The sequence below is a fragment of the Artibeus jamaicensis genome, unplaced genomic scaffold (assembly GCF_021234435.1).
Source record: "Artibeus jamaicensis isolate MK-2021 breed Jamaican fruit bat unplaced genomic scaffold, CSHL_Jam_final contig_924, whole genome shotgun sequence".
NCBI classification, from domain to species: Eukaryota; Metazoa; Chordata; class Mammalia; order Chiroptera; family Phyllostomidae; genus Artibeus; species Artibeus jamaicensis.
In genome coordinates, this window is record NW_026522015.1 from 584,550 (window position 1) to 608,979 (window position 24,430).

At 39.4% G+C, this 24,430-nt stretch overlaps 1 protein-coding gene across 1 annotated transcript in view; it reads left to right on the forward strand.

Annotated features, from left to right (window-relative positions):
• The first annotated feature begins 162 nt into the window (after positions 1 to 162).
• Positions 163 to 24,430, forward strand: part of EPDR1 (ependymin related 1) — a 31,429-nt gene continuing 7,161 nt past the window's right edge. Inside the window, exon 1 of the mRNA XM_037152791.2 lies at positions 163 to 726. Within this exon, the coding sequence (XP_037008686.2) occupies positions 428 to 726 (299 nt within the window). The 5' untranslated portion in view covers positions 163 to 427. The remainder of the gene's footprint in view (positions 727 to 24,430) is intronic.

Below are 24,430 nucleotides of genomic sequence, written 5' to 3' on the forward strand. Positions count from 1 at the left end.
ACTGCTTTCCTGACCTTGACTTTGGCCCCCAGTATGTGGGTTACCTGCTGAACCCTTAAATTATTGGAGAAACCTCTCCCTTCTCACCATCCCCTCCCCCTACGTGGATGCCCTTCAGGATGCTAGTGGCACCACTGCCACTGCATTTCCTGTTGGCAGCAGAGAGCAAGTGAAAGCGAAGCCGCAGTGGGCAGCAGCCGGGCAGAAATAGCTCCTGCGCGCTTCACCAAAGCCTTCACAGGCCCCTGGCCCCGGCTCCTGGCCTCACGCTTCCCGATTCCCACAGCTGTAGAGGCAGGCGGTCACCGGAATAGACAGCAAATTGGCCGAGACGACATTCGGGCACAGCGCAGGAGAGCCGCCCGCTGCTTAGCCGCCCCTTGGGTCCCAACTGGACTTCGGGGGTTGGCGGGCTTGGTGGACCCCGATGCCAGGGCACACACCCCTCCGCGGGGCCCAGGGGCCCCTGGGCGCCTGGCTGCTGGGCGGCCTCTGGGTTTGGGTGCTGGGCAGTCTCTGCGGGCTAGGGGCAGCAGCGCTGCGAGCGGGAACCTGGGGGTCTCCGGGGACGCTGAGCCCTTGCCAGGCGCCGCAGCAGTGGGAGGGGCGTCAGGTGCTGTACCAGCAGAGCACCGGGCGCAACAGCCGCGCCCTGCTCTCCTACGATGGACTCAACCACCGCGTGCGGGTGCTGGACGAGAGGAAGGCGCTGATTCCCTGCAAGAGGTACGTGGGAGCGGGAGGGGGCGGGCGGCCCAGTGGGGTAAGGCTTGGGGGCTGCTCTAGGGCTCTCGATTCCTGCGATTCGCGGAGCCTCCCATCTATTAGAAAGGAACTTCGCCAGGAGGATCACTCCGAGGTAGCATTATTGGGGGGGGGCGGGTGGGGGGTGTGGAGGGGCTGACCAACCCAGGGCGGCCTGCCCTCGGGCACTAAGCAAGACCTAGTGGGGCGGTGGCTGGTGAAAAAGGAGTCCAGCAGGAGCGGGCTGCACTGCCCGCACCCTGTGCACAGGCCTGAGGTTCCTGCGGCCTTGTTCAGCTTAGGGTACGTCTCCTGCACTGCCACATTAATTCCAGAACAATCTGCGAGGAAGCACCGAGAGCACGTATTTTTAAAGAATAAGTCTTTATATTTTAAACGATATGACACCACTACAAAAAGTATGGGGAATCGACCAAAGAAAACATCACACACAAATTCATCACCCTGTTACAACTATTAAAATTTTGGTCTACTCCCTTAAATTTTTTCAAAGCAAGTTTTACATATTTGGATCAAAAACATGTATTATCTGTATCTTTCTTTATATAACATAATGTCTTTGTCATTCGCCATTTTATTAGTTGGCTTCCTCTCTATTTTTAATGGCAGCACAATATTCCATTAAAGGGCTATACTTTGTGTATATATTTTTAAGCACTGGTCTCTAATTCACCTTTCCATATCTGTTGTGACAAAGGACAACCCCTTTCTGAGGCCTGTCTTACTTCTGACCCCTGTGAGCCCTGGTTTCTATTTTGGGATTGCCACCTGTCAGTTTTCCAGTCTTCCCATTTCTCTGTGTGTTCCTCTCCAGTTATATTAGTTTTTCTGGGTGGTATCTGCCTCATCAGAAGGAGGAGCCATGGGAATGTCCATGGTCTGAAGCCCCAGTGGGGAGTAACATGTGCAGCAAATCCTGATATTAAATCCACCTAAAAACTTTTGTTGAGTGTTAGGCAACTGGGAGGAAATGCGGGATCCTTTCAAAGCAGCACTTTGAAGAGTACACGATAATGCATTATAAACTGTAAAACATGAGTGCTGAGGAGGCCCAGCACAGCCGAGTCATCCCGGGGTCTGGGACTATCTGTGAGGCCTTTCACAGATTTCAGAGAACATGAATGTTTTTTGTTAGATCTCCAAGGACACAGTAATAGTAATAGTAACAACTGAATTTTGAGCATGTTGTATACCAAGCATAGTGCTGAGGACTTTCCACATACTATGTGATTTGGTTTAAAGCTCACAAGAACTTGACAGTTTAAGATTTATGATCCTTATTTTACAGAAAATCTGAGGTCTAGGAAGATGAAGCAACTTTATTAAGATCACACAGCTGGGACTTGAAGAGGAGGGGTAGATTTTTACACCTGTCATATACCAGCTTCTTGTTTGTATTCATTCATTCATTCTACATGCACTCGTATGTGTGGGGGGGCACTGTTTATAAACAGAATGGGTCCTGGGATTCAGGGAGGTCATAGTCTGGGGCTGGAGTCACATAAATAAAACATTTCCATACAGCGAGATGAAGGATGAGCTACAGTGATGAGATGCCTCATATGGCCACCTAACCCAGGCTTCCTGGAGAAGGTGAAACATGAGTGAGCCCCGAAGCTCCCGTGTTAACTGACTAGAGGAGGTGTGAAGGGAAGAGTGGTTCGGGGAAATGTGAGTGTATTGCAGGCTTGCCTTGTGTGTCATCCTGGAGCAGACATTGCTGAATATATTCCAAAAACTGTAGGCCTATCACTGTTAGAACTGAAGCACAGAGTATGACAAGTGGTTGGGGCTTCACTGAAGGATTTCTAAACAGGGAAATGCCATGATTGGATAATATAGAGATCACTAGATGCATGGTTGAGAATGAAGGAGAGCAGGAGTAGAAAGAAGAACGTGCCCAGAAGACTTTTGTAGAGGTCCAGGTGAAAGACAGCTGGTGGCAATGGTGATAGAAGTGCACACACTAAGGAAATGTTGAAGAGGTATATTGAAGGATGTGCAAATAATTCAACAGTGTGCGGCTGAGGTGGTGATAGGGAGGGAAGCATCATTTGATTTCTGAAGCTACCCATATGATGGCATGGAAGAGATGATGCTGGTGACACTGTTCACTGAGACAGGGTTTGGCTTTCTGAACTTCTGGTTAAAGGTTGATTGGTACTCTTAATGTGCATTGATGTGAAGGCTGGGAGAGTAGTGGTGAGTGATGAATAGTCATGCTGAAGATGGACTGGATGGCCCAAAGCACACTGATAAAGCAGAGGAGTGAAGCCAGAAGGATAGAGCTCATCCTCCAGAGGTAGTATTTTCAAAATTTAGAAGAATAAGGTTTAGAGTCAGACAAATCTAGTTCTGAATCCAGATTTCTAATGTGGGCCTCTGGATAAGTTACTAAAATTTCCAGAGCCTTAGGTTCCTCATTTACAACATAGTAATGCCTAATTTGATTGTTGTAGGGATTAAATGGGTTCAAGTGTGTAAAGCACACAATGCAGTGTCTGACACATAGAGGTTGTTCAGCCATGGCTGTAGTTGTCCCTGTCACCACCATCATCATCACCACCCTGATATATTTACCATGGCCCAGAGACTTGCTGCCAGCCCTGTGGTCTCAGAAACCTAATCTCTCAGGGTACTCAAGGGCCCTTCCTTTGGGAGCTGAGTCAAGTAAACAATCCCAAATGCTAAACTGTTTATTTCAATGAGTGCTGTAGCTGGCATGGGGCCAGAATTCTCAAATCTGCAAGACCAAGTTATTTTCTCCCTGTAGGCAGAACTGTATGGGAGCCAATTATAATCAGGAGATTGTGAGCAAAGAGCTGGAACAAATTCACTGACTCGAACATTTGCCCGCTTTAGGCTAGGCTGTATGCTCAATATTGAGCTTTCCATCATGGATAACACAGCCCTGCTCAGAGAAATCTGGCTAAGGTAAAATGATGCACTCATTTTCACCAAAGAGATGCAGTCTCACTGGCTCATTGCTGGTCCAGATTCTTTTGACTCTGCACAGAGCTTTGGTGGAGTGAGTCTATGCAGGCCTGTCTTAGCAGCTCTTCTTCTATAGCTCCATGCTTGGCCTATGTGGTTTTTAGATGTGCATATTGTATCTTTATTGGGACCACACTAAACCTTGCTGGTCTAGAAGCTTTTTTTGTCTCATGTGGTATTATCTTATTTCCCTGCCTTGGTCCATCAATTGATTTTACAGTTTAACATCTAGAAGACAATTTTATTCCCCATCTTTCCAGTTTCTTGGCAAGGTTCTGTCTCATGGCCGAACCTCTGGCCCTAGATCAGACGTAGAAAAGAATGTTTAAAGCATAAGTGAATTTTAAAGCTCCTTAAATGTAGATTGGTTGAAACAAACTCAGAAACTTTTTCAGGTATTAGCAGTCTGGCCAAAAAAAAAAAAAAAACATGTTATTTGAAGAAAATATGGGTGGGTTGTCTCTTCATATTTATTCCTAAATTGACAAGTAAGTTTTAGAATCGGATCAACTTCTTAAGATTTTTATTTTGCATTCAGATAGTTATGGAAAATCCTGCTGGTAGTTATTGTGGAATGACTAGGATTTTCCAGGCTCTCTTTATCCAGAGAAGATGGAAAAGATTAAACAACTTTATAAGCTTGAGATAAGACAAGCCTTAGCAGGGAATGGGAAATGTTAGTAATTGATACTGTTTTGTTTTCTGGTTCCATCTGTCTTTCCTGATCCCTTGACTAAACTCATGAGTATTCTATTTGAAGACAAGGAAAGCAAGAAGATTTATTTTCATTATCAGAAGGTAATTTTCAATATTTCATAATCAGTCAACACATTGAACTTTTTTGAACAAGCAATGTAGATATTGAATGAATTTGTTAGAATATCAATAACTTACTGCTTCCATTACAAAATAATGCCTTGGGTTGTGGTGTTGCAATTAACAAAGCTACTTATGTAGAGTGAGCAGAGAGGCATTAAGATAATATATATTGACAAGTCAAGGATAAATCTTACAAGACTATTCAGCAAACAATTCTAAAATGAGCAGAGAACCTGAAGGAGTAGACACTTCTCCAAAGAGGACATACAGATAGCCAATAGGCATATGAAAAGATGCTCAATGTTACTAATCATCAGAGAAATGCAAATTAAAACAACAATAAGGTATCACCTCACACATGTCAGAATGGCTATCATCAATAAATCAAGAAACAAAAAGTGTTGGAGAGGGTGTGGAGAAAAGGGAACACTTGTGCCCTGTTGGTGGGAATGCAGACTAGTGCAGCCACTGTGGAAAACAGTAAGGAGGTTCCTCAAAAAATTAAAAATGGACCTACTATGTGACTCAGCCATCCCACTTCTGGATATATATCTGAAGAAATTCAAAACACTAATTTGAGAAGATATATGCATCCCTACCTTCACTGCAGCATTATTTATGATAACCACAATATGGAAGCGACCTAAGTGTCCAATGATAGATAATTAGAGAAAGAAGAAGTGGTACATATATACCATGGATTTTACTCAGCCATAAAAAAGAGTGAAATCTTACCATTTGCAACAACATGAACGGACCTAAAGGGTGTTATACAAAGCAAAATAAGTCAAACAGAGGGAAACAAATACCATATAATATGTACAAGTGGGATCTAAAAATAAAATAGAGGAACAAACTAAACAGATACAAACTCATAGTTGCAGAGAACATTTAATGGTTGCTATATAGGAGGAGGTTGATGGCTGGATGACAAAGGTGAAGGGATTAAGTATTACAAATTGGCAGTTATGAAATAGTCATGAGGATGTAAAGTACAACATAGAAAATATAGTCAGTAATACTGTAATGACTATGTATGGTGTCAGATCTAAATGTGAGATTTATAAGGGGGATTACTTTGTAAATTATATAAATGTCTAGTCATCATACTGTATACCTGAACTAATATAATATTGAATGGGAATTGTAATTGGAAAATTAAAGAAAAAAATCAATCAATTCTACCTATCTGGGTATTTTTTTCTTGGTAAATGATGAGAAAAAATATGTCTTAGATGTATTGGCAACTAGTTTTTATTCAAATTCTGATCAGTCCATGACTGCCTTAATTTTCCCATAATATTTTACTTCTTGGAGAACAGAGTATCACTTCTTTTATCTATTTTTTTTTAGCAAATCACCTCATACAGTAGAGAGAGGGTGGGATTCTATTTAGATAGTCAGGGGCTGCCAGCGTGGCTTCTTATCCTGGCTTCACAACAAGGTCCTTAAATTCTCAGAACATCAGTGTTTTCCATCTTTTGATTTGATTTAATGATACCTACAATGTTGATACTAAATATTTAGGTTCTCTTTCATAAGTTAGGTTCAGATAAGATTAAATGATAGAACAGAAGCTAACATATTATTACATCAGGCTAATTCTTGTTTATACGGTGATGTGATGAATTTGACATAGATTCTGAAATTTTTCTAGATTTGTCTCTTCATGTAGTTAAATTCAGTTCTTTTTCTTCCTTCTCCTTTTCACTTAAATTTGTGTTTAGAGGTAGAGAAAAGATGCTTTGGATCCAAACTCAGAAAGCTCTCCTGTCTGTGGAACTCCTTGTATATACTGAAGGACTGAATGGGGCTGCTCACAGAAGTGTTCCTCCAGGGATCTGCTGAGGAAAATCAGCTCGAAGGCATGCTATCACACTGGCTAACTTCAGGGATCATATGTGTTTAAAAATCAAATGAATCATTTTTCTCTAAATATATAATTTTATTTTGAAACTATCTTGTACTTACAGAAAAGTTGCAATTATAGTCCATAGCCACCATTTTTCACCCGAACTATTTGAGTGAGTTGTCAACTTGATATCTCAATAACTCCCAATTACCTCAGTGTGCATTTGCTATTATTAAAGACATTTTTCCTGCATAACTGTATCACAAGTGTAAAAATCAGGAAGCCAACATATGATGAGGCCTGTCCAGAAAAAGTCCAACCATTGTTAATATAGTGAGAATGGTTTGCATGATATCAATGTAACCTGGCAGCCAGGGAAAGTGGACTGGAATGCACTTGCATAAACAATGATGACTTCACTGTACTAGTCTGTGGAGGTGGTAGACACTGTTGAGTGAGCATGAGTACTGTGTAGACATCACATTCAAAATGACTGAATAGAGCAACAAATCTGCATCAAATTTTGCATTGAGCCTGAACATTCCTCCCCAGGAGCTAGCTATTCAGATGACTCAGAAGGCCAGAGCCATAGGCAACTGGTGATTAGCAGCTTCATCACAGCTGCTAAGACTGAGACTTCTGGCTTTTCCCTAAAATCACCTTTGAATGGGGAGAGATTTCAGATTATCGATGAGGTTCAGGAAAATACAACAGGCAACTATTGGTGATGGGAGAATTGTGTGAGGTCCCAAGGTGTCCAATTTTGAAGGAAACTGAGGTGTCATTGTCCTATGTACAATGTTTCTTGTATCTTGTATCTTCTTCAGTAAATGTCTCTATTTTTCATATTACATGGCTAGATACCTTCTGCACAGACTTTGTATATTCATTTCTACCATTTGCAATTAAAGTCTCACTCAGACTTTGGCAGTTGTTCTTTTTATGTTCTTTACAGCAAAAGGATACAGTTTATAGTCGAGCATTGCATTTAGGTGTGTGTTTTTGATCTCTTTCCATCTGGAACAGTCACCCATTCTTTCTTGCACTTCAGCACTTTTGAAGATTACAGTACATTTTTTTGGTAGAATGTTCCTCCGTTTGTGTTTATCTGCTGTTTCCTTATAATTAATTAGATTCAATTACTCACCTTTGGCAGGAATATTACAGAGGTAACACTTTATTCTTTATAACCCTGATATTTACTTTGATCACTTGATTAATTGCTGTTGGGAAGATTTCCTCAATATGAAGTGACATTTTGTAAATAGTATTTTGTAGGGAGATGTTTTGAAACCATGTGCATATTCCATTCTTCATTAAACTTTCAATTTATCCATTTATTTATATCAGCATGGACTCAAGGATTGCCAATGTATATATTTCATTTGCTTTTCTTGTTTATTTGATGTTTCACACTGATCCATATTTGGCTGGTGGAAGCTTCTTCAAGTTGGCTTCTGTGTTCATTTGATGTGCTTCTCTTAGTCTTTAAGGATTTCCTTATTTTCAGCAACCACAAGATATTCCAAGAGCACCTGTACTTTCCCTGCCAGAGTCCTGGAATAACCCATTTCTCAAGAAGCTTTGGTTACTTTTACTGGAGAATAATATTTGGAAGCCAAGATTTCTGCTGTAGTTATGATCTTGGCTGTTGGGTGGGGCTGCTCCAGGCTCTGTCAGTAGACAAAGCAAGAGGCTATAGGTTTAAACACACACACACACACACACACACACACACACACATAGTCGCTTACTCACACACACACACACATTTACATCTACATTTATTTCTAAGCTTCCAATTCTAATTCATAGAGATGTTTATACCAATACCACTAATTCTAATCTACTACCACATGGTATATTCTAGTCATCTCCAGTTCATTTTTGTAACTCCTTGCTGAGTGGAAACTGGTTCTCATTTTTCAGTTGTGATAGGTAACCAATCGGGCACTGCTATGATGTTTCTCCCTGCATGGATGTTTTTCTCACCCTGCTTGGGCTCTGCACACCAGGCCAGGCCATGGGGTGCTTACCTTCTTTGGCACTATCTAAGGGCTTTTCTTTGTTTAACAGAGGAATGGGGAGATCATGTTATTTTTTTACGGTTGTTTCCTTTTGGATCTCTCAAGGTAATAACATTGTAAATTCTCAGATTGTGTCTCTGTGGCTGAGGGAGGTAAATTAGTATGAAGTGCCCAATAAATTATTTGATCACAAACCCTGTTTTGCATGAATGGGGCTTTCATTTTATGAAAGTATGATTTTTAGAATTTCAGAAGAATAGATCCTTTTGACTTTACTTATTCTTCTAGATCCCTAATGGCTGGAGCCAGCCTTTTTTATTAGCTCAGAAGTTTGACTGCTTGTGGTCTTTTGATCCTTGGAAAATAAACCAATACTGAGTTGCAATACTGAGTTTTTCTTCAAGAGTTAGATATTCTTGGAAGCACGTAAAATTTGCTTTTAGTCTTAACTAGATGGGTCTGTTGACTGTGGATTTCAAAGATTGATGTTGGATGATGTGGAGAGGAAGCAGACAGTGAAGAACAAGAAATTTCAAGGAAGATAAGTCCAGGAAAGTAAAAGGACTGGCCAGGTATAAGGCTAACATAAATAGAAGCTGGAAGTAGTCGCCATACTGCTCCAAAAACATAATTTACTTTTCTCTGTTAACCTTGAGCTCTTCCTGATTCTGACCTCAAAGATGATGGTCAGGGGCAAAGTGCCCAAAGATCTGAATATATTCCACCAATTAGTGGTTTGTTTTTCCTGGAGTAAATGCGACGGTCTTTTATTTCCCCAATTCCAGTAAAAATCTTCCATTTCCCCCATTTATAATTTCTTTGATTTTACCCGTCTTTAAAGAACAAAATATTTTTCTCTTGATTCTACTAGCTGAACCCCCATTTTCTCATTATTTTGAAAGCAAATCTCATGCCAACTCCAATTTCTTTCCTTCCATGTTCATTTGAACCCCTTCCAATCAAACTTTACCATCTGAAACTGCTGAGGTCAAGAGAAATGTTCTTTACATTACTAATCAACTGATATTCTGTCAGTTCTTATTTTACAGTTCTTTCATCTTGATATACATTCTTCACCTGACTTTCAGGATACTACACTCTTCTGGTTTCCTCTTGTACCTCCTTTTCTCTCATTCTCGGTGTCCTTTGTTCCTCCTCCTCTTCTCTAGAACCATTAATGGTAGAATGTCTCATGGCTTAGGCTTTCCAGCTCTTTGCTTTTCTGTCTATACTCCTCTCTGTTGATCTTGTCCAGGTTGTGGCTTTAAATGCCATCTTTGCATGGAAGACTCCCACGTGTATATCTCCAGCCTATACATCTCTTCTGAATATGCTTTGTTGAGTTCTTCACTTGGATCTCTAGTAGTCATCTCAAACTCAACTTGTCTAAAACTAATGAATCTCCATAAACAAATAAATAAAAGTTCTTTCTCTTGTTTTTCTTTTTTTAAATCTCAGCCAATAGCAACTCCAGTTGCTTAGGATCAATCCTTGGAGTCATTATTGATTTATTTTTCTCCCCTTGCCACAAGTAATCCATAAATAGATCCTACTGATTTTAATTTAAGTATAGACCCAAAATCTTTACTAAAACACAACTTTACTGTAATCTTGGCCCAAAACTTCACTATTCTTTCCTATACTTTTTGCAATAGCCTCTTCATGAGTACCCCAACTTTTGCCATTGCCTCTTTTGGTCTCAGCACAGGATCTCAAATGATTCTGCTGAAAAATGTTGTATCATGTCACTTGTATGCCCCAAAACCTCCAATGCCTTGCTATCTCTCAGAGTAAATGCCCTTACAATGACCTGACCATCCTGTGGGATCAGCTCCTCCATCCCCTTCACACCTTGTCTATGACCTCATACTCCATTGTGTATCCATTATTACATCATCAGCTCACTCACTTTAGTCCATGACCTCAGCATGCTTCTGACTCTTTGGCACTGTGTTATTGCTCCCCCTGCCCAGAAAGCCTTTTTACTAAAAAGCTGCATGGCCCACTTCCAAATAAGACTGTCTTTCTTCTTCACATTCTCATATACCCCACCTTACTCCCCTAATATGTTCAAGATTCTTAACCACTATCAAACATAATATTTAATACTTTTAAAATTTTTCCTCAAAACATTCTGCCAGCTCACCCATACCAACTAGTTTATTTTTACAATTTTTCAACTCCTGACTCCTCCTCCTTTAGTTTTTTGAAGTATATTTTATTGATTATGATATTACAGTTGTCGCATTTCCCCCCCATTCCCCTCCACCCTGCACACCCTCTGCCATCCACATTCCCCCTGTTTAGTTCATGTCCATGTGTCATAAGTTCTTTAGCTTCTACATTTCCCATACTATTCTTGCCCTCCCCCTACCTATTTTCTGCCTACCATCTATGCCACTTATTCTCTGTACCTTTTCCCCCCTCTCTCCCCCTCCAAACCCCCTGTTGCTAACCCTCCATGTGATCGTCATTTCTGTGGTTCTGTTCCTGTTCTAGCTGTTTGCTTAGTTTGTTTTTGTTTTTGTTTTAGGTGTGGTTGTTAATAATTATGAGTTTGCTGTCAGTTTACTATACATGTTTTTTATCTTCTTTTCCTTAGGTAAGTTTCTTTAACATTTCACATAATAAGGGCTTGGTGATGACGAACTCCTTTAACTTGACCTTATCTGAGAAGCATTTTATCTGCCTTTCCATTCTAAATGAAAGCTTTGCTGGATAGAGCAATCAACTTGTCTAAAACTAATGACTTGGAATACTTCTTTCCAGCCCCCTCTTGCCTGCAAGGTCTCTTTTGAGAAATCAGCTGGCAGTCTGATGGGAACTCCTTTGTAGGTCACTGTCCCCTTATCTCTTGCTGCTTCTAGGATTCTCTCCTTCATTTGAATCTTGGCTAATGTAATTATGATGTGCCTTGGTGTGTTCCTTCTTGGGTCCAAGTTCTTTGGGACTCTCTGAGCTTCCTGGACTTCCTGGAAGTCTATTTCCTTTGCCAGATTGGGGATGTTCTCCTTTAATTATTTGTTCAAATAAGTTTTTTACTTGTTGCTCTTCCTCTTCTCCTTTCAGTATCCTTATGATTCAGATGTTGGAACATTTAAAGATGTCCTGGAGGTTCCAAAGCCTCTCCTCATTTTTTTTTTTAATTCTTGTTTCTTCACTCTTTTCTGGTTGGATATTTCTTTCTTCCTTTTGTTCTAATCCATTGATTTGAGTCCCAGTTTCCTTCCCATCACTATTGGTTCCCTGTGCTTTTCCCTTCATTTCCCTTAGAGTAGACTTCATTTTTCATCTAATTTGTGACCAAATTCAACCAATTCTGTGAGCATCCTGGTCACCAGTGTTTTGAACTGTGTATCTGATAGGTTGGCTATCCATTCGACGTTTAGTCGCATTTGCTCTGCAGTTTTGATCTGTTCATTTGTTTGGGCCATTTTTTTGTCTTGTGACACCTGTTGCATATGAGGGGTGGAGCCTTAGGTGTTCACCAGGGTGGGGCAACCCAGTCACTGGGTTATGATGTTGTATGTGGGGGTGGGGTCCAAGAGGGAACAATGGCACTGTTCTGCTCTCTGCTGGATTTCAGTCCCTTCCGCCACTTCCCCCAAGCAAACTGGGCCCTTCTGGTGCTGATTTCTGTGTGGGCAGGTTTGTGTACATTCTAGAATCCTGTGGGTCTCTCCAGTGAATTCTCCTGTGAGGCTGGGAGTCTCTCCTGGCACCTCAACCACTACAGATGTTTTTTATTGGTGTTTTGAGGCTTTATTTCCCTATGCTGGGCCCCTGGGTTGTGTAGTCTGTCTTGCTCCCCAGTTTCACCCGGTTTATCTGCATGCAAATGTTGGACTACTGGTCAGCCAGCCACCCTGAGTGCCGTGCCCCGCTTTCCAATCACCGCCTTGCAGGTCTGCCCATTGCCACCCTGCGCCCAGGGTTTGCCAGCTGCTGTCTTGCACACCCAATGTCACTGCTTTTTTTTGCTGCCACCCCTCTCCACCTGGCTTCACCCCTCCTACTAGTCTGGATGAATATGTCTATTCCAACTCCTTGATTCTCAGACTTTTGTACAATTCAATTTTCTGTCAGTTCTGGTTGTTACTTTGTTTCTGAATTGTTGTTGTCCTTATTTTGGTTGTGCCAGAAGGCACAGTGTGTTTACCTATGCCTCCATCTTGGCCAGAAGTGCCCTCCTCCTTTAGTTTTCATTGTCATCTCCTCAAGGGGGACTTCTGTGACCATTCCACAAACCTGTCCCCAAAAGCCACTGTACAGTGCACCTCATTCTGTTTTTCTCAGGATGCTCTCACTGTGTAACATTGTCTTATCATTTCGGTCGTCTGGTATTTATTGTCCAGCCATCTCACCTCCCTAAAATGAGGGAAGGATGTTATCAAACTGGTTACCAGCAATTCTCACCTAGAACCTAGAGGTGCTTGGCACATAAGAAGTCTCAATAAATGTGTGTTAAATGGATAAATACTATTTTTATGGTTTTCTGGTTACTAGCATTATACATGTTTGTGGTGGAAAATTTAGATAACACAAAAAAGCAACATAAACAGATTAAAAATTGCTCATAATCTTGTTATTCAGGTTTAGCAACCCTGGTAAATGTGCTTCTGGATTTTTTCCCTATCTTTATATATACAATTTTAAAATTAAAATGGAAACATGCTATGCAGTTTTTTATTTAACAAAATATTGCGTGTATTTCTCATGCCACTAAGTAATCTTTAACAGAATCATTGTTAGTGGCTGTGGTATTCTAGCTAATGAATAGAACATTGTTTCTTTAAGCAGTACCTTATTATGGGACAATTATCTTTCTTTACCCTCAAATTTTCACTAGTATAAACAACTGCATGTATAACCTTGTGTAATATATGTATACCATTTAAAAATATATTTTGGATAAATTCCTAGATAAAAAATGATAGAAAAGGGATTTGCATATTTTAAAAAAATTGATGACTTTGCCCTTGAGGAAAATTGTTCTAATTGACATTTCAACTGGCAAAATATGTGTGCTTGTGTTTCCCATGCCTATAAGGAGTCTAACTATTAGTGATTTCTAACATGATAAGAAACAGAAGGGCAAATTGATGTACCCACAGTGATGTCACACTTCTTTGTCATGATCCGCAATCTAATGTGAATGCCTTTAATACTACAGTTACTTTATTAATACAAAGCTACTCTATTATGCTCGGTAAATATTTTATGAGCTATTTTATGAAGAATTTATTCTAATCAGGAGGATATTAAACTTTAGCAACCTAGTGATTTTAACTAATAGATCACTTTACATTAAACTATCTTTGCATTCCTGAAATAAATTCTAATTTATCAGTATATATAATACTTTAATAGTTTGCTTGATTTGATTTGCTATTATTTTTCTTAAGACTTCTTTTTAAACCATAGCCACAATTTAGCTTGATCTGTAGTCTTTATGTTTATGCTTTATATATTTTAATGTGAGGTTTTTTGTATTTTTGTAAAAGCATTGGCAAGCTTTCTATATTTCTCTATGCTCTAAAGCCTCAGTGTTGGAAAATACTAACTCATAAAACCATTTGGACCCAATTTCTTTTGAAAAAATATCTCTGATTTATTTTTAAGTTCAAAGATCAAAGATGTTAAGATGTCATTAGGTCATTGTAAAGATTTCTCCCCCTCTGGTTATTGGTCCACTTAACTTTCTGCTTCAGTCTGAGTCATTTTTGATGACAAGTATTTACATTTTTCTATGAAATCTTCTATTTCACACAGATTCTATTCATCATATTTGTACATAACTCTAAAACAACTCCGCCCTGTCTAAGTAATTGGTATCTATTGATACCTTTTTCTTCTCAATTACATTTTAACAATACACTAATGGATTTGTAGAATGGTTTTATGGTGTATTATTCATTTATATTTTATATCATATAGCTCCTTTATTAAGAATAGTTTTTGACATCAAATTACACCATATACCCATATTTTTTAAGTTTATAAGCAGAGTTGTAGTGGACCCCTCCCTTGGAGGGCATCTCACAGCTTCCAAAAATGGATCCCCCTTGTTCCTTTCATGCATGAGCCTCTCCCCAGCTGTTCTCTCATCAAACACTATCCCAAGTGTCTCTCTTGCTCCTCAATCTCAGTTTTGGGGTATTTTCCCCAATATGAGTATGGAATGTTTTCAAAGTGTCAATGGTTTTCTTCAGAAGCCATGTTTATTTCCTCTTTTCTTCGTTCCTCTTTGTACTGAGAGGCTATCTGAAAAATCAGACCCCCTAACAGGTGCCTATGTTGCTCTCAGACCCTCCAAAGACAGAAGAAGCTCTCAGGACAGATAGACTCCAAACAAAAGGTAGCTGCCCCAGGAAAACTCTTTGCAGAGAGGCTCTGGAGGAAGTGGGGAGGCCAATGCAGCAAATGTGCAGAAAGCACAAGAGGGTGGAAGCTCTAATTTCAGGAGAAACAGGACAATGGACCATTGGACAAATCTATCAGCCCACACTCCTGGGAGAGAATCTACCCCAGATTTGATATCCATTGAAATACCACATCATGAACACAGAACACAGAACACAGAACACAGGTGCAGTGTTCTGGTGAGGTTCATATGTTTCCTCTGGATGTGGGAGTCCTCTTTCTTTGAATTGAGCCTCTACTTGTCCCCTTTGTCACATACTCTGTATTTTGGACAATTTCTCCTCCTGACCCAGCTCCAGGTGTTGTCTGTCTTACCCATGGGACCCCAGAGGGGCCACTCTTGTGAGGTGTTGGTTATTTTTAAGGAGTTAGAGAATGAAGCTTGGAAATATGCTTTTCTGATGCCAGGAGACAGATTTGCTGTGGCAGTTGTTGTTGTTTTGGTAAAGAACAAGTATTTATTTCTATATCACTAGGTATGTTGAAAAGAACTTAAAGTGTTTGTGTGGTTTCTGTTCTTTTATCATGCAGTTCAAACCTCTAAAAGGTCAAATCCTTTGCCAGTTGAAACACAGTTAAATTTTTCTAATGTGTGTATTTGTACAAATGTATAAGTAACTTTACCACAAGGTCTACTGTTAAAAAAACACATTATTTTACATATTTTATTTGTCACTGTAATTTCTTTTGTACTAATATTCTTATTTACCTGAATCCTTTGTTTTGATTCATGTTTCAGTTAACTAAAAAACATATTCAATTAATTTTCTTCAGACAGAAAACTTTCAGAGACTTTGAATGTCTGAGAACATCTACTTACTGCTATCTTAGATAATGGTGATTTGGGGAGTACACAATGCATTAGATAAAAATAAAATTTTTGCTTAAAAATTTTTATGGCATTTAGAGATTTAGAAGGGGATTCTGATTTTAAAGTAAATTTGGTTTAGTGTTAATAATTTTTTCTGCCCACATTTTTGCAGGTTGTTTCCAATATCCTTGAACTTTATTAATTAATATTTCCAGGGTATGTATGGCTGCAGGGAAGTTTTATCTACTATTTCTGGAGGTTTAATACTCTCTCTTCTCTCTTTGTTCCTTGCAATATTTCTCTACTTACATGTATTGGTTCTCTTACATCTGCCCTCCAAATTTCTTCTCTTTTCATTAACCTTTCATCACTTTGTTTTTCTCTTAGCTGTGGTATACCATCTAATTCACTGCTGCTGTTTTTTTTTTTTTTGTTTTGTTTCCTGTAGACAGTACACTGCCTCTTCTGCATTTTCTATTTTGATAAATCATGTTTTTCACTAGAAAGCTATTCTTGTGGTCACACATTATTCCTTTTATGTAGCATTAAATACTACATAAATGTAGCATTATCCCAAGTCCCAGTGAATGTAAAAAAAATAACATTTATATTTTAGTTTCATTAATTGTTAGCTGGAAGGGTGTGTGTATGTTTGTTTGTATTTCAGTGTGCAGGGAACTGATATATGCTTTTCTACTGAAAAGCATAGTGCTGGTTCTATAAACATGACTATTCTTGTGCCCTCCCAACTTGTTTAATACCACTTGACATGTAGTTCTAGAAATCATTATGTACCAGAGCAAGAGAGATATCTCAATATTAATGAAGCTGTTTCTTTTAGTGGTAGTGGAAAGACAAGTTATGTTGACCTGTTGTCTCATGAGAAGTTTTTTATTATGTTTCATTGGATGAAAGAATATATGCCTACACATCACCAGTATTCATCCAGATACATTTTGGAGGAAATTTTTTCAATTTCTTGAGCAGTTTTCTTCTTTTGAACTAGGATCCAAGTAGTACAGATCCATCACTTTACACATTCTTAAATTGCACACATAATCACACTTTGATTTTACTTTTCCTAGGGATGAATTCTCAAGTAACTTAACTTTCCTTTTGTTGTATTTGGTTGGCATCAGCCTGCACAATGAATTTGTGTCTAACACCACAATTTCAAAATAACGTTTTTTCTTTTATGTTTCATAATCACTGCAGGGTGTAACTCTGTCTTGTTTTACTCCAGAATGGCAAGTGGCTGCAGCTCAATTCTTCCTGCTAAGAGTCAGAGAGCCGGCATGCATTACTAATCTATTATGTTGCACACTAAACAAATCCAAACTTTGTCCAATGTCTTTTATAAAAGCCAAAGTCCTTTTGTAATCACAATATAATATTTGTCCAGTCTCTTTTCTGTAATTTAATATACCTCGGTAGTCAAGAAATTTTACATGGATAGGAAGAATCATTCTTTCTCCTTGTGGAAGGAGGAAAGGAACATGGTGTTAATGCATTAGAATGAGGCTGGCTGGAGATCAGATCTTCGGTTAAATCTTGGCACAATTATTTGCTATTAAGTTATGCTCTGAGCCTCATATTTTTCTCATTTGTTAAAAAAAGAGAAAAAAGTTAATAATGTGTCAGTCAGCTGAATTTTCCAGTGTTTAGACTATTTTTCATTTTTGGTTGTTTGCTTTTTTGGTTTTGTTTTGTTTTGTTTTTTTCTGACTGTACTAATTCAGGTCAGGAAAACAAATGCCTCTTGGCTGTAAAGGCAGTAACTGTTCAGGGTCTTCTGTGCCCAGCTTAGATTCTGGAGTTTTGTATTCTAACATTAGCCAAATTCTTGGGCCCTGCTCATTCTGGAAGTGAAGACTTTCATAGACTTGTAAAATTATTATAAGGAACCATATAAATAATACCTTGTAAAGCAGTGATTTTTACTTATTTCATTTCAGGTGTTTCAGCTGTAGCAAATCTGACTATCAGAGGTTTAAACTATGAGGATGTTTGGTTTCATCAAGGCCCAAGGTTTTTCTCCATTCACCTACTCTGACCTTCTTAGAATGTGCTTGGAGTTGGCTTTTAGTTGCAAGATGACATACTGACTTGTTGCCTCATTGTTTAATGGTGGCTGCCACCACTCTAAGCACATGTCCTTACCCAACTGTGTTCAAAGACAAGAAATTGAGGAGGAAGAATAGGACAGAGACTCTCCTCTTTTTGTTTCTTTTTTTTTTGCACTGAAATTTTTTTAATTTAATTTTTAAATTCAATTTTTAAGGTAATATTGGTTAATAATATTATTTAATGTTCAGGTGTACAATTTCATAATACATCTGTACACTCCATTGTGTGTTCACCTTTCAAAGTCTAGTCTCCTTTAGTCACCATGCATTTGACCCCCTTTGCTCTTTTTGTCCTCTCCCTCCTTCCCTTCACCATTCTATGAGTTTGTCTATTTTGATTGTTTTGTTGCTTTCTCTTTTGTATCCCATATATGAATGGAATTATACAGTTCTTATCCCTTTATGTCTGACTTATTTCACTTAGCAAGATCCATACTTGTTACAAATTGCAATATTTCATCTTTTTATGGCCAAATAGTATTCCATTGTATATATGTGCCACATCTTTATTCTCCTTTTCTTTTGAGAGAAGAGAAACGTCCATAGGATTTCCTCTTCCCACATGTGATCATGTTTTCTTTAGGTTTCCAGTGCCAGAATGATATATAGTCCTAGCTCCAAAGGAAACTAAGAAAATGAGTGTATGAGCATACTTTGTCAGCCTCTATATTAAGAAGCCAGCAAGGGAGAAGGGGTGGGAATGCCTGCTGGTCTTCTACAAAAGGATTCACTATAGCACTCAGAAATGTTCTCTCCTTACCTCTCCATCTCACTTGGATGAGTTAACCCTTCTTTATTACATACTAGATCAAGTGTTAAGTACCCAAGTTAAAAGAGTAGTTTCTTTGTTAAACATTAACTCATTATAGTAAATACTGTAAATAACCAGGCTTTCCTATAAAGCTATAGAAAGTAACCAGGCTTATAGTAAATAGCCAGGCTTATAGTGAATAACCAGGCTTAGAGTAAATAACCAGGCTTTCCTATAAAGCTGTACATCCTTGCATTTATATAACAATTTTATAACCATTATCTCAAATCATATATATAATAATGCTATGACCTTCAAAATTTCAGCCTCTCTTTACATATGATAAATATATTAAAACTGTGATCATACGGCGCATCCATCAGTGGTTGACCAGAAACCTTGATTCTTTGACCTAAGCTTCTTTACAGCACTTTTCACATTGTAAACCTTAACCTTAAGTAGAAAAACTATACGTAAAAGTTTTCTCACTGACTTCTGGTCAAGATGGAGGTATAGGTAAATGTGGTACTTGGATCCTCCCACAACCACACCAAAATTACATCTAAAGCACAGAACAATCATCATTCAGAACCACCAGAAATTTAGTCAAACGGAAGTCCTACTAGGGATTTAAAGAAGAAGCTACCTTGAAACTGGTAGGAGGGATGGGGACATGGAACTGGCTGGTCCCACACCCATGTGTGGCAGATACAAATTGAAAGGGATATCACAGCTGCAGAGGTGCCCCCCTGAGGAGTGAGGAGCCCCAGCCCCACACCAAGTCCCTTAGCCCAGGGTTCCAGTGCCAGAAATAGAAGTCCCTATAAACTTCGGGCTGTAAAAACCAGTGCAGATTATGCCTCTGTGAGACAGAGGGCTTCTGGAATCCCCGGCAGTTTCTCTTAAAGGGCCCATGTGCAAACATACACATACTCTCCAGCGCTGGGGCAGTAGCTCAAAAGGCACCAAGGATATGTGGGGAGGAACTGAATTGTTTGACATCAGGTTGAGAGTTGCAGGTAAGATTTCAGCCAGACAGAAATGTTTCCAGAAGCCACTATTCCTTTTCTGAGATCCCACCTACAGTGCTAGCAGGCAGGCATCATTTCTGAGTACCCATCCATCTGGCTCACATTCTTTGCCCCACACTGGTGATGACCTGAAACCCTGCTATACCCAACTGCCTGGCTCATCCAAGCTGTGCCCAGTTGCTTTTTTTATATGAATGGCATATCTTGGCTCATGCTTCATACTATCCTAAAATCTCTAAAACAAGCACCATCTGGCCTCAGGATGTCCCACACCCCTTGCTAAGTGGCCCCAGGCCTGGCACTAGCAGCAGCCAGCGTTGTTTGGCATCTTGGCCCCACCTGAGCACCTCCAAGACCAGCATAAGCAGCAGCCATCTGCAGATTGCTTTGTAGCTCATGCCAGGTGACCTTTAGTAAAACACAGACAGCGGCTGACTTTGGCCTGCTCCTTCTGGGAGGCCCCAGAGCCAGTGCACCCAGTGGACAGCTTTAGACCACATTGGTATATCACCACCCAACCACCTCTACGGTGACATGGGGTGGACTCAGCATGCACCAGAGCCCTGCTGAAGTAAGTCCTACTATGTGGGGGGTGGGCCCCTGCACAGCTGATCCTCCATAGTAGTTTCAGCCAGTTCTTGCAGCCAATTGGCCTGAGGGTAAATCTCTCCCATTGATGTGTCAACAGCAATCTAGGCTCAAATACAACAGGAGATTGTACACAATTCATGGGGGTGGGGTACACCTGGAGAAGCCAGCTTGGGTGATCAGGGAGGCTCTGCCCCTAGACCCTACAGAACACCTACCACATAAGGCCACTCCGCCAAGCCAGGCAGTTGTAGCAGCTTTACCTAATACACAGAAACAAACAGAGAGGCCGTCAAAATGAGGAGACAAAGAAACACATCCCAAATGAAAGAACAGAACAGGATTCTAGAAAGACAAACATGCCCCATATGAAAGAATAGAACAAAACTCCAGAAAAACAAAAGCACAAGCAATCTAGTAGATGCAGAATTCAAAACACTGCTCAGTGAACTTAGAATATCAACAGCATAAAAAGAACATGGAAACCACAAAAGAGTCAGAAATGAAGGCTGTACTAACTGAAGTGAAACATTTTTTAAATCCGCACCTGAGGACATGCTTATTGATTTTATGTTTATAGAGAAGGAAAGAAAGGGAAAAAAGAGGGAGAGAAACATTGATGCAAGAAACAGCAATTGATTGCTTCTCATATGTGCCCTGACTACAAACTAAGCCTGCAACCTAGGCATATGCACTGATTGGGAATCAAACCTGTGACTTTTTGGTTTATGGGATGATGCTTCAAGCAACTGAACCTCACCACCAGAGCTTAAATGAAGAGTAATTAATCAAAGAAGAGTAGACGAAGCCAATAATCAAATCAGTGACCTGTACTGTAAGGAAGCAAAAAAAGACCTATTAAAATAGCAAAAAAAAAAAAAAGAATCCAAACAAATGAGGTTAGTGTATGGGTTGCCCACTCTGGGACAACATCAAGCACACCAACATTTGCAGCATGGAGATACCAGAAAGAGAACAGAGAGAGCAAGGAACTGAAAACCTATGTGAAAAAATAATAATGGAAAAATACCCTAATCTGGTGAAGGAGATAGACATACAAGTCCAGGGAGCAGAAAGAGTCCCAAACAGATAAAGCCCAAAAGGACGACATCAAGACACATTATAACTAAAACTCAAGGGTCAAATGCAAAGAGAGAACCTTAAAGGAAGCAAGAGAAAAGCAGGTAGTTTTCTACATTGGAGCTCTTATGACTCTGTCAGCTGATTCTGTAACAGAAACTTTGCAGGCTAGAGGGATTGGAAAGAAATGTTCAAAGTGTTGAAAAGCAAGGACTAACAACCCACATGACTCCACTTAGCAAAGCTATCATTTAGAGTTGAAGCACAGATAAAGACCTTCCCAGATAAGAAAAGCTAAAGGAGTTTATCATCACACAAACCAATATTACATTAAATTTTAAAGGGTCTTCTTTAAGAAGAAGAAGAATAAAAGGCTAAAAATGTGAATATGAATAATAAAATGGCAATAAATATATATCTTCCAAAAATTGAATATAAAAAACAAAATGAACAAGCAGGATAGAGGCAGATCACAGACACAGAAAACATTTTGATGGTTGCCAGATGGGAGGGGGTTGGTAGAATAGTGAAAAAGGTGAAAGGATTAAGGCACACAATTGGTTGCACAGAACAGTCATGTGGATGTAAAGTACAACATAGAGAATATAGTAAATAATATTCTAATAACTATGTATGGTGTCAAATGAGTACAGGAATTATTGGGATGATCACTTAGTAAGTTACATAATGTCAAATTACTTGGGTGTACACCTGAAACTAATGTAATGTTGTATATCAACTGTAATTGAAAAATAAAAAATAATTTAAATTAAAAAAAAGGTTTTGTCTTATCATAGTAAGGTAAACTTTCAGATTTCTGGTCAAGATGGAGGGGTAGGTAGATACACTGTGCCTCCTTGCACACCCAAAAGAAGGACAATGACAAATTTAAAAACAAAAAATAACCAGAATTGCCAGAAACTTGAACTGTATGGAAGTCCAACAACCAAAGAGATAAATAAGAAACATTCACCCAGACCAATAGGAGGGGTGGAGATGGGAAGATGGGGCAGAGAGGACTTGAAGCAAGGTGTTGGCTGGAGGACCAGGGTGGGTAAGGTGGTTACTGGTGGGGTGATCCCATGTATGCATGCAGATAAACTGGGAGGGAAAACTAGGGAACAAGACCACATAAACCAGAGTTGCAGCAAGAAGAGATAAAGCCTCAAAACCTTGGAGTAAAAAATACCTGTGGGGGTTGAGGCAGCAGGAGAAACTCCCAGCCTCACAGGAGAGTTCATTAGAGGGACCAACAGGTCCTGGAACATACACAAACCCACCCACCTGAGAATCAGCACTAAAAGGGCCCAATCTACTTGTTTATAATGGAGGAAGTGACTGAAAGTTGGCCAAGAGCTGAACAAGCAGCATTGTTCCCTCTCTGACCCCTCCTCCACATACAGTGCCACAACACAGCAATGTGGGTTGCAATGCCCTGCCCAATACCTAAGGTTTCACCCCTTACTATGCAACAGGAGCACTGAGACAAAAAATATGGCGCAAATGAAAGAACTGATCAAAACTCCACAAAAAATACAACTAAGCAATGAAGAGATAGCCAACCAGTCTGATGCAGAGTTCAAAACACTGGTAATCAGGATGCTCATGGAAATGGTTGAGTATGGTCACAAAATGGAGGAAAAAGTGAAGGCTATGCAAAGTGGAATAAAGGAAAATGTACAGGGAACCAACAGTGAAGGGACGGAAACTGGGATTCAAATCAACAGTTTGGAGCCGAAGAAAGAAAGAAACATTCAACCAGAACAGAATGAAGGAACAAGAATTCAAAAAAAAATAGTAGACATTTAGGAACCTCCATGACAACTTTAAGTGTTCCAACATGTGAATCATAGGAGTGCCAGAAGGAGAAGAAAAGAGCAAGAAATCAAACACTTATTTGAAAACATAATGAAGGAGAGTTTTCTTAATCTGGCAAAAGAAATGGACTTCCTGGAAGTTCAGGAAGCTCAGAGGGTCCCTCAAAAGTTGGACCCAAGGAGGAACACACCAAGGTACATCACCATTATGTTACCCAAGATTAAAGATAAGGAGAGAATATTAAAAGCAGCAAGAGAAAAGGAGACAGTTATGTACAAAGGAATTCCCATTAGACAGCTGATTTCTTAAAAGAACCCTTGCAGGCAAGAAGACTTTAGAAAGAAGTATTCAAAGTCATGAAAGGCAAGGACCTACATCCAAGATGACTCTATCCAGCAAAACTTTCATTTAGAATGGAAGGGCAGATAAGGTCAACTTGAAGGAGTTCATCATCACCAAGCCCTTATTGTATGAAATGCTAAAGGGCACTTATCTAAGAAAAGATTATCAAAAATATGAACAGTCAAATGACAACAAACAACTAAATCTAAAAAGAACAAAAACAAGTACATAAATGAACTAAGCAAACAGCTAGAACAGGAACAGAACCACAGAAATGGAGATCATATTGAGGGTTAACAGTGGGGTGGGGAAGGAGAGAGAAGGGGGGAAAGGTACAGGGAATAAGAAGCATAAATGATAGGTACTAAAACAGACGGTGAAGTTAAGAACAGTATGGGAAATGGAGAAGCCAAAGAACTTATATATGTGACCCATGGACATGAACTAAGGTGGGGGAATGATTGTGGGAGGGGGATACAGGGCAGAGGGGAATGAAGGGTTGAAAAAAATGGACAACTCTAATAGCATAATCAATAAAATATATTTTAAAACTTTTATGTATTGGATGGAAATTAATGAAGCTGTACATTTAGTTAAAAATTACGTGTTTTTTGGGGGGGGTTAACAGTATTATCTTACAAAATATATAATGGGAATTTCCTTTGACCCAACGATATCAGTTCCTAAATTTTCCCTTTTGTTGTAAATACAGGCAAAAGGGTTTGTCTCCCATTTTTTAGTCACCATTGTTAATGTTGTTAATATTGACAAATTGTAGAAATAATCTAATCTCATATATTTCTCATGTAGATGAGAAATATGCATTTAGTAAAATTCTTGTAAATCAATCTCATTTATGAAAATTAAAAAAATCATTGATTAATAATTTCCAAATGCCAAACTGAATCTAGCAGCACATAAAAATAGAAAAAAATACATTATGACCTAGTGAGGCTTTGCTCAGGAATTCAAGGATAATTTAATTTTAAGTAATCCACAAACA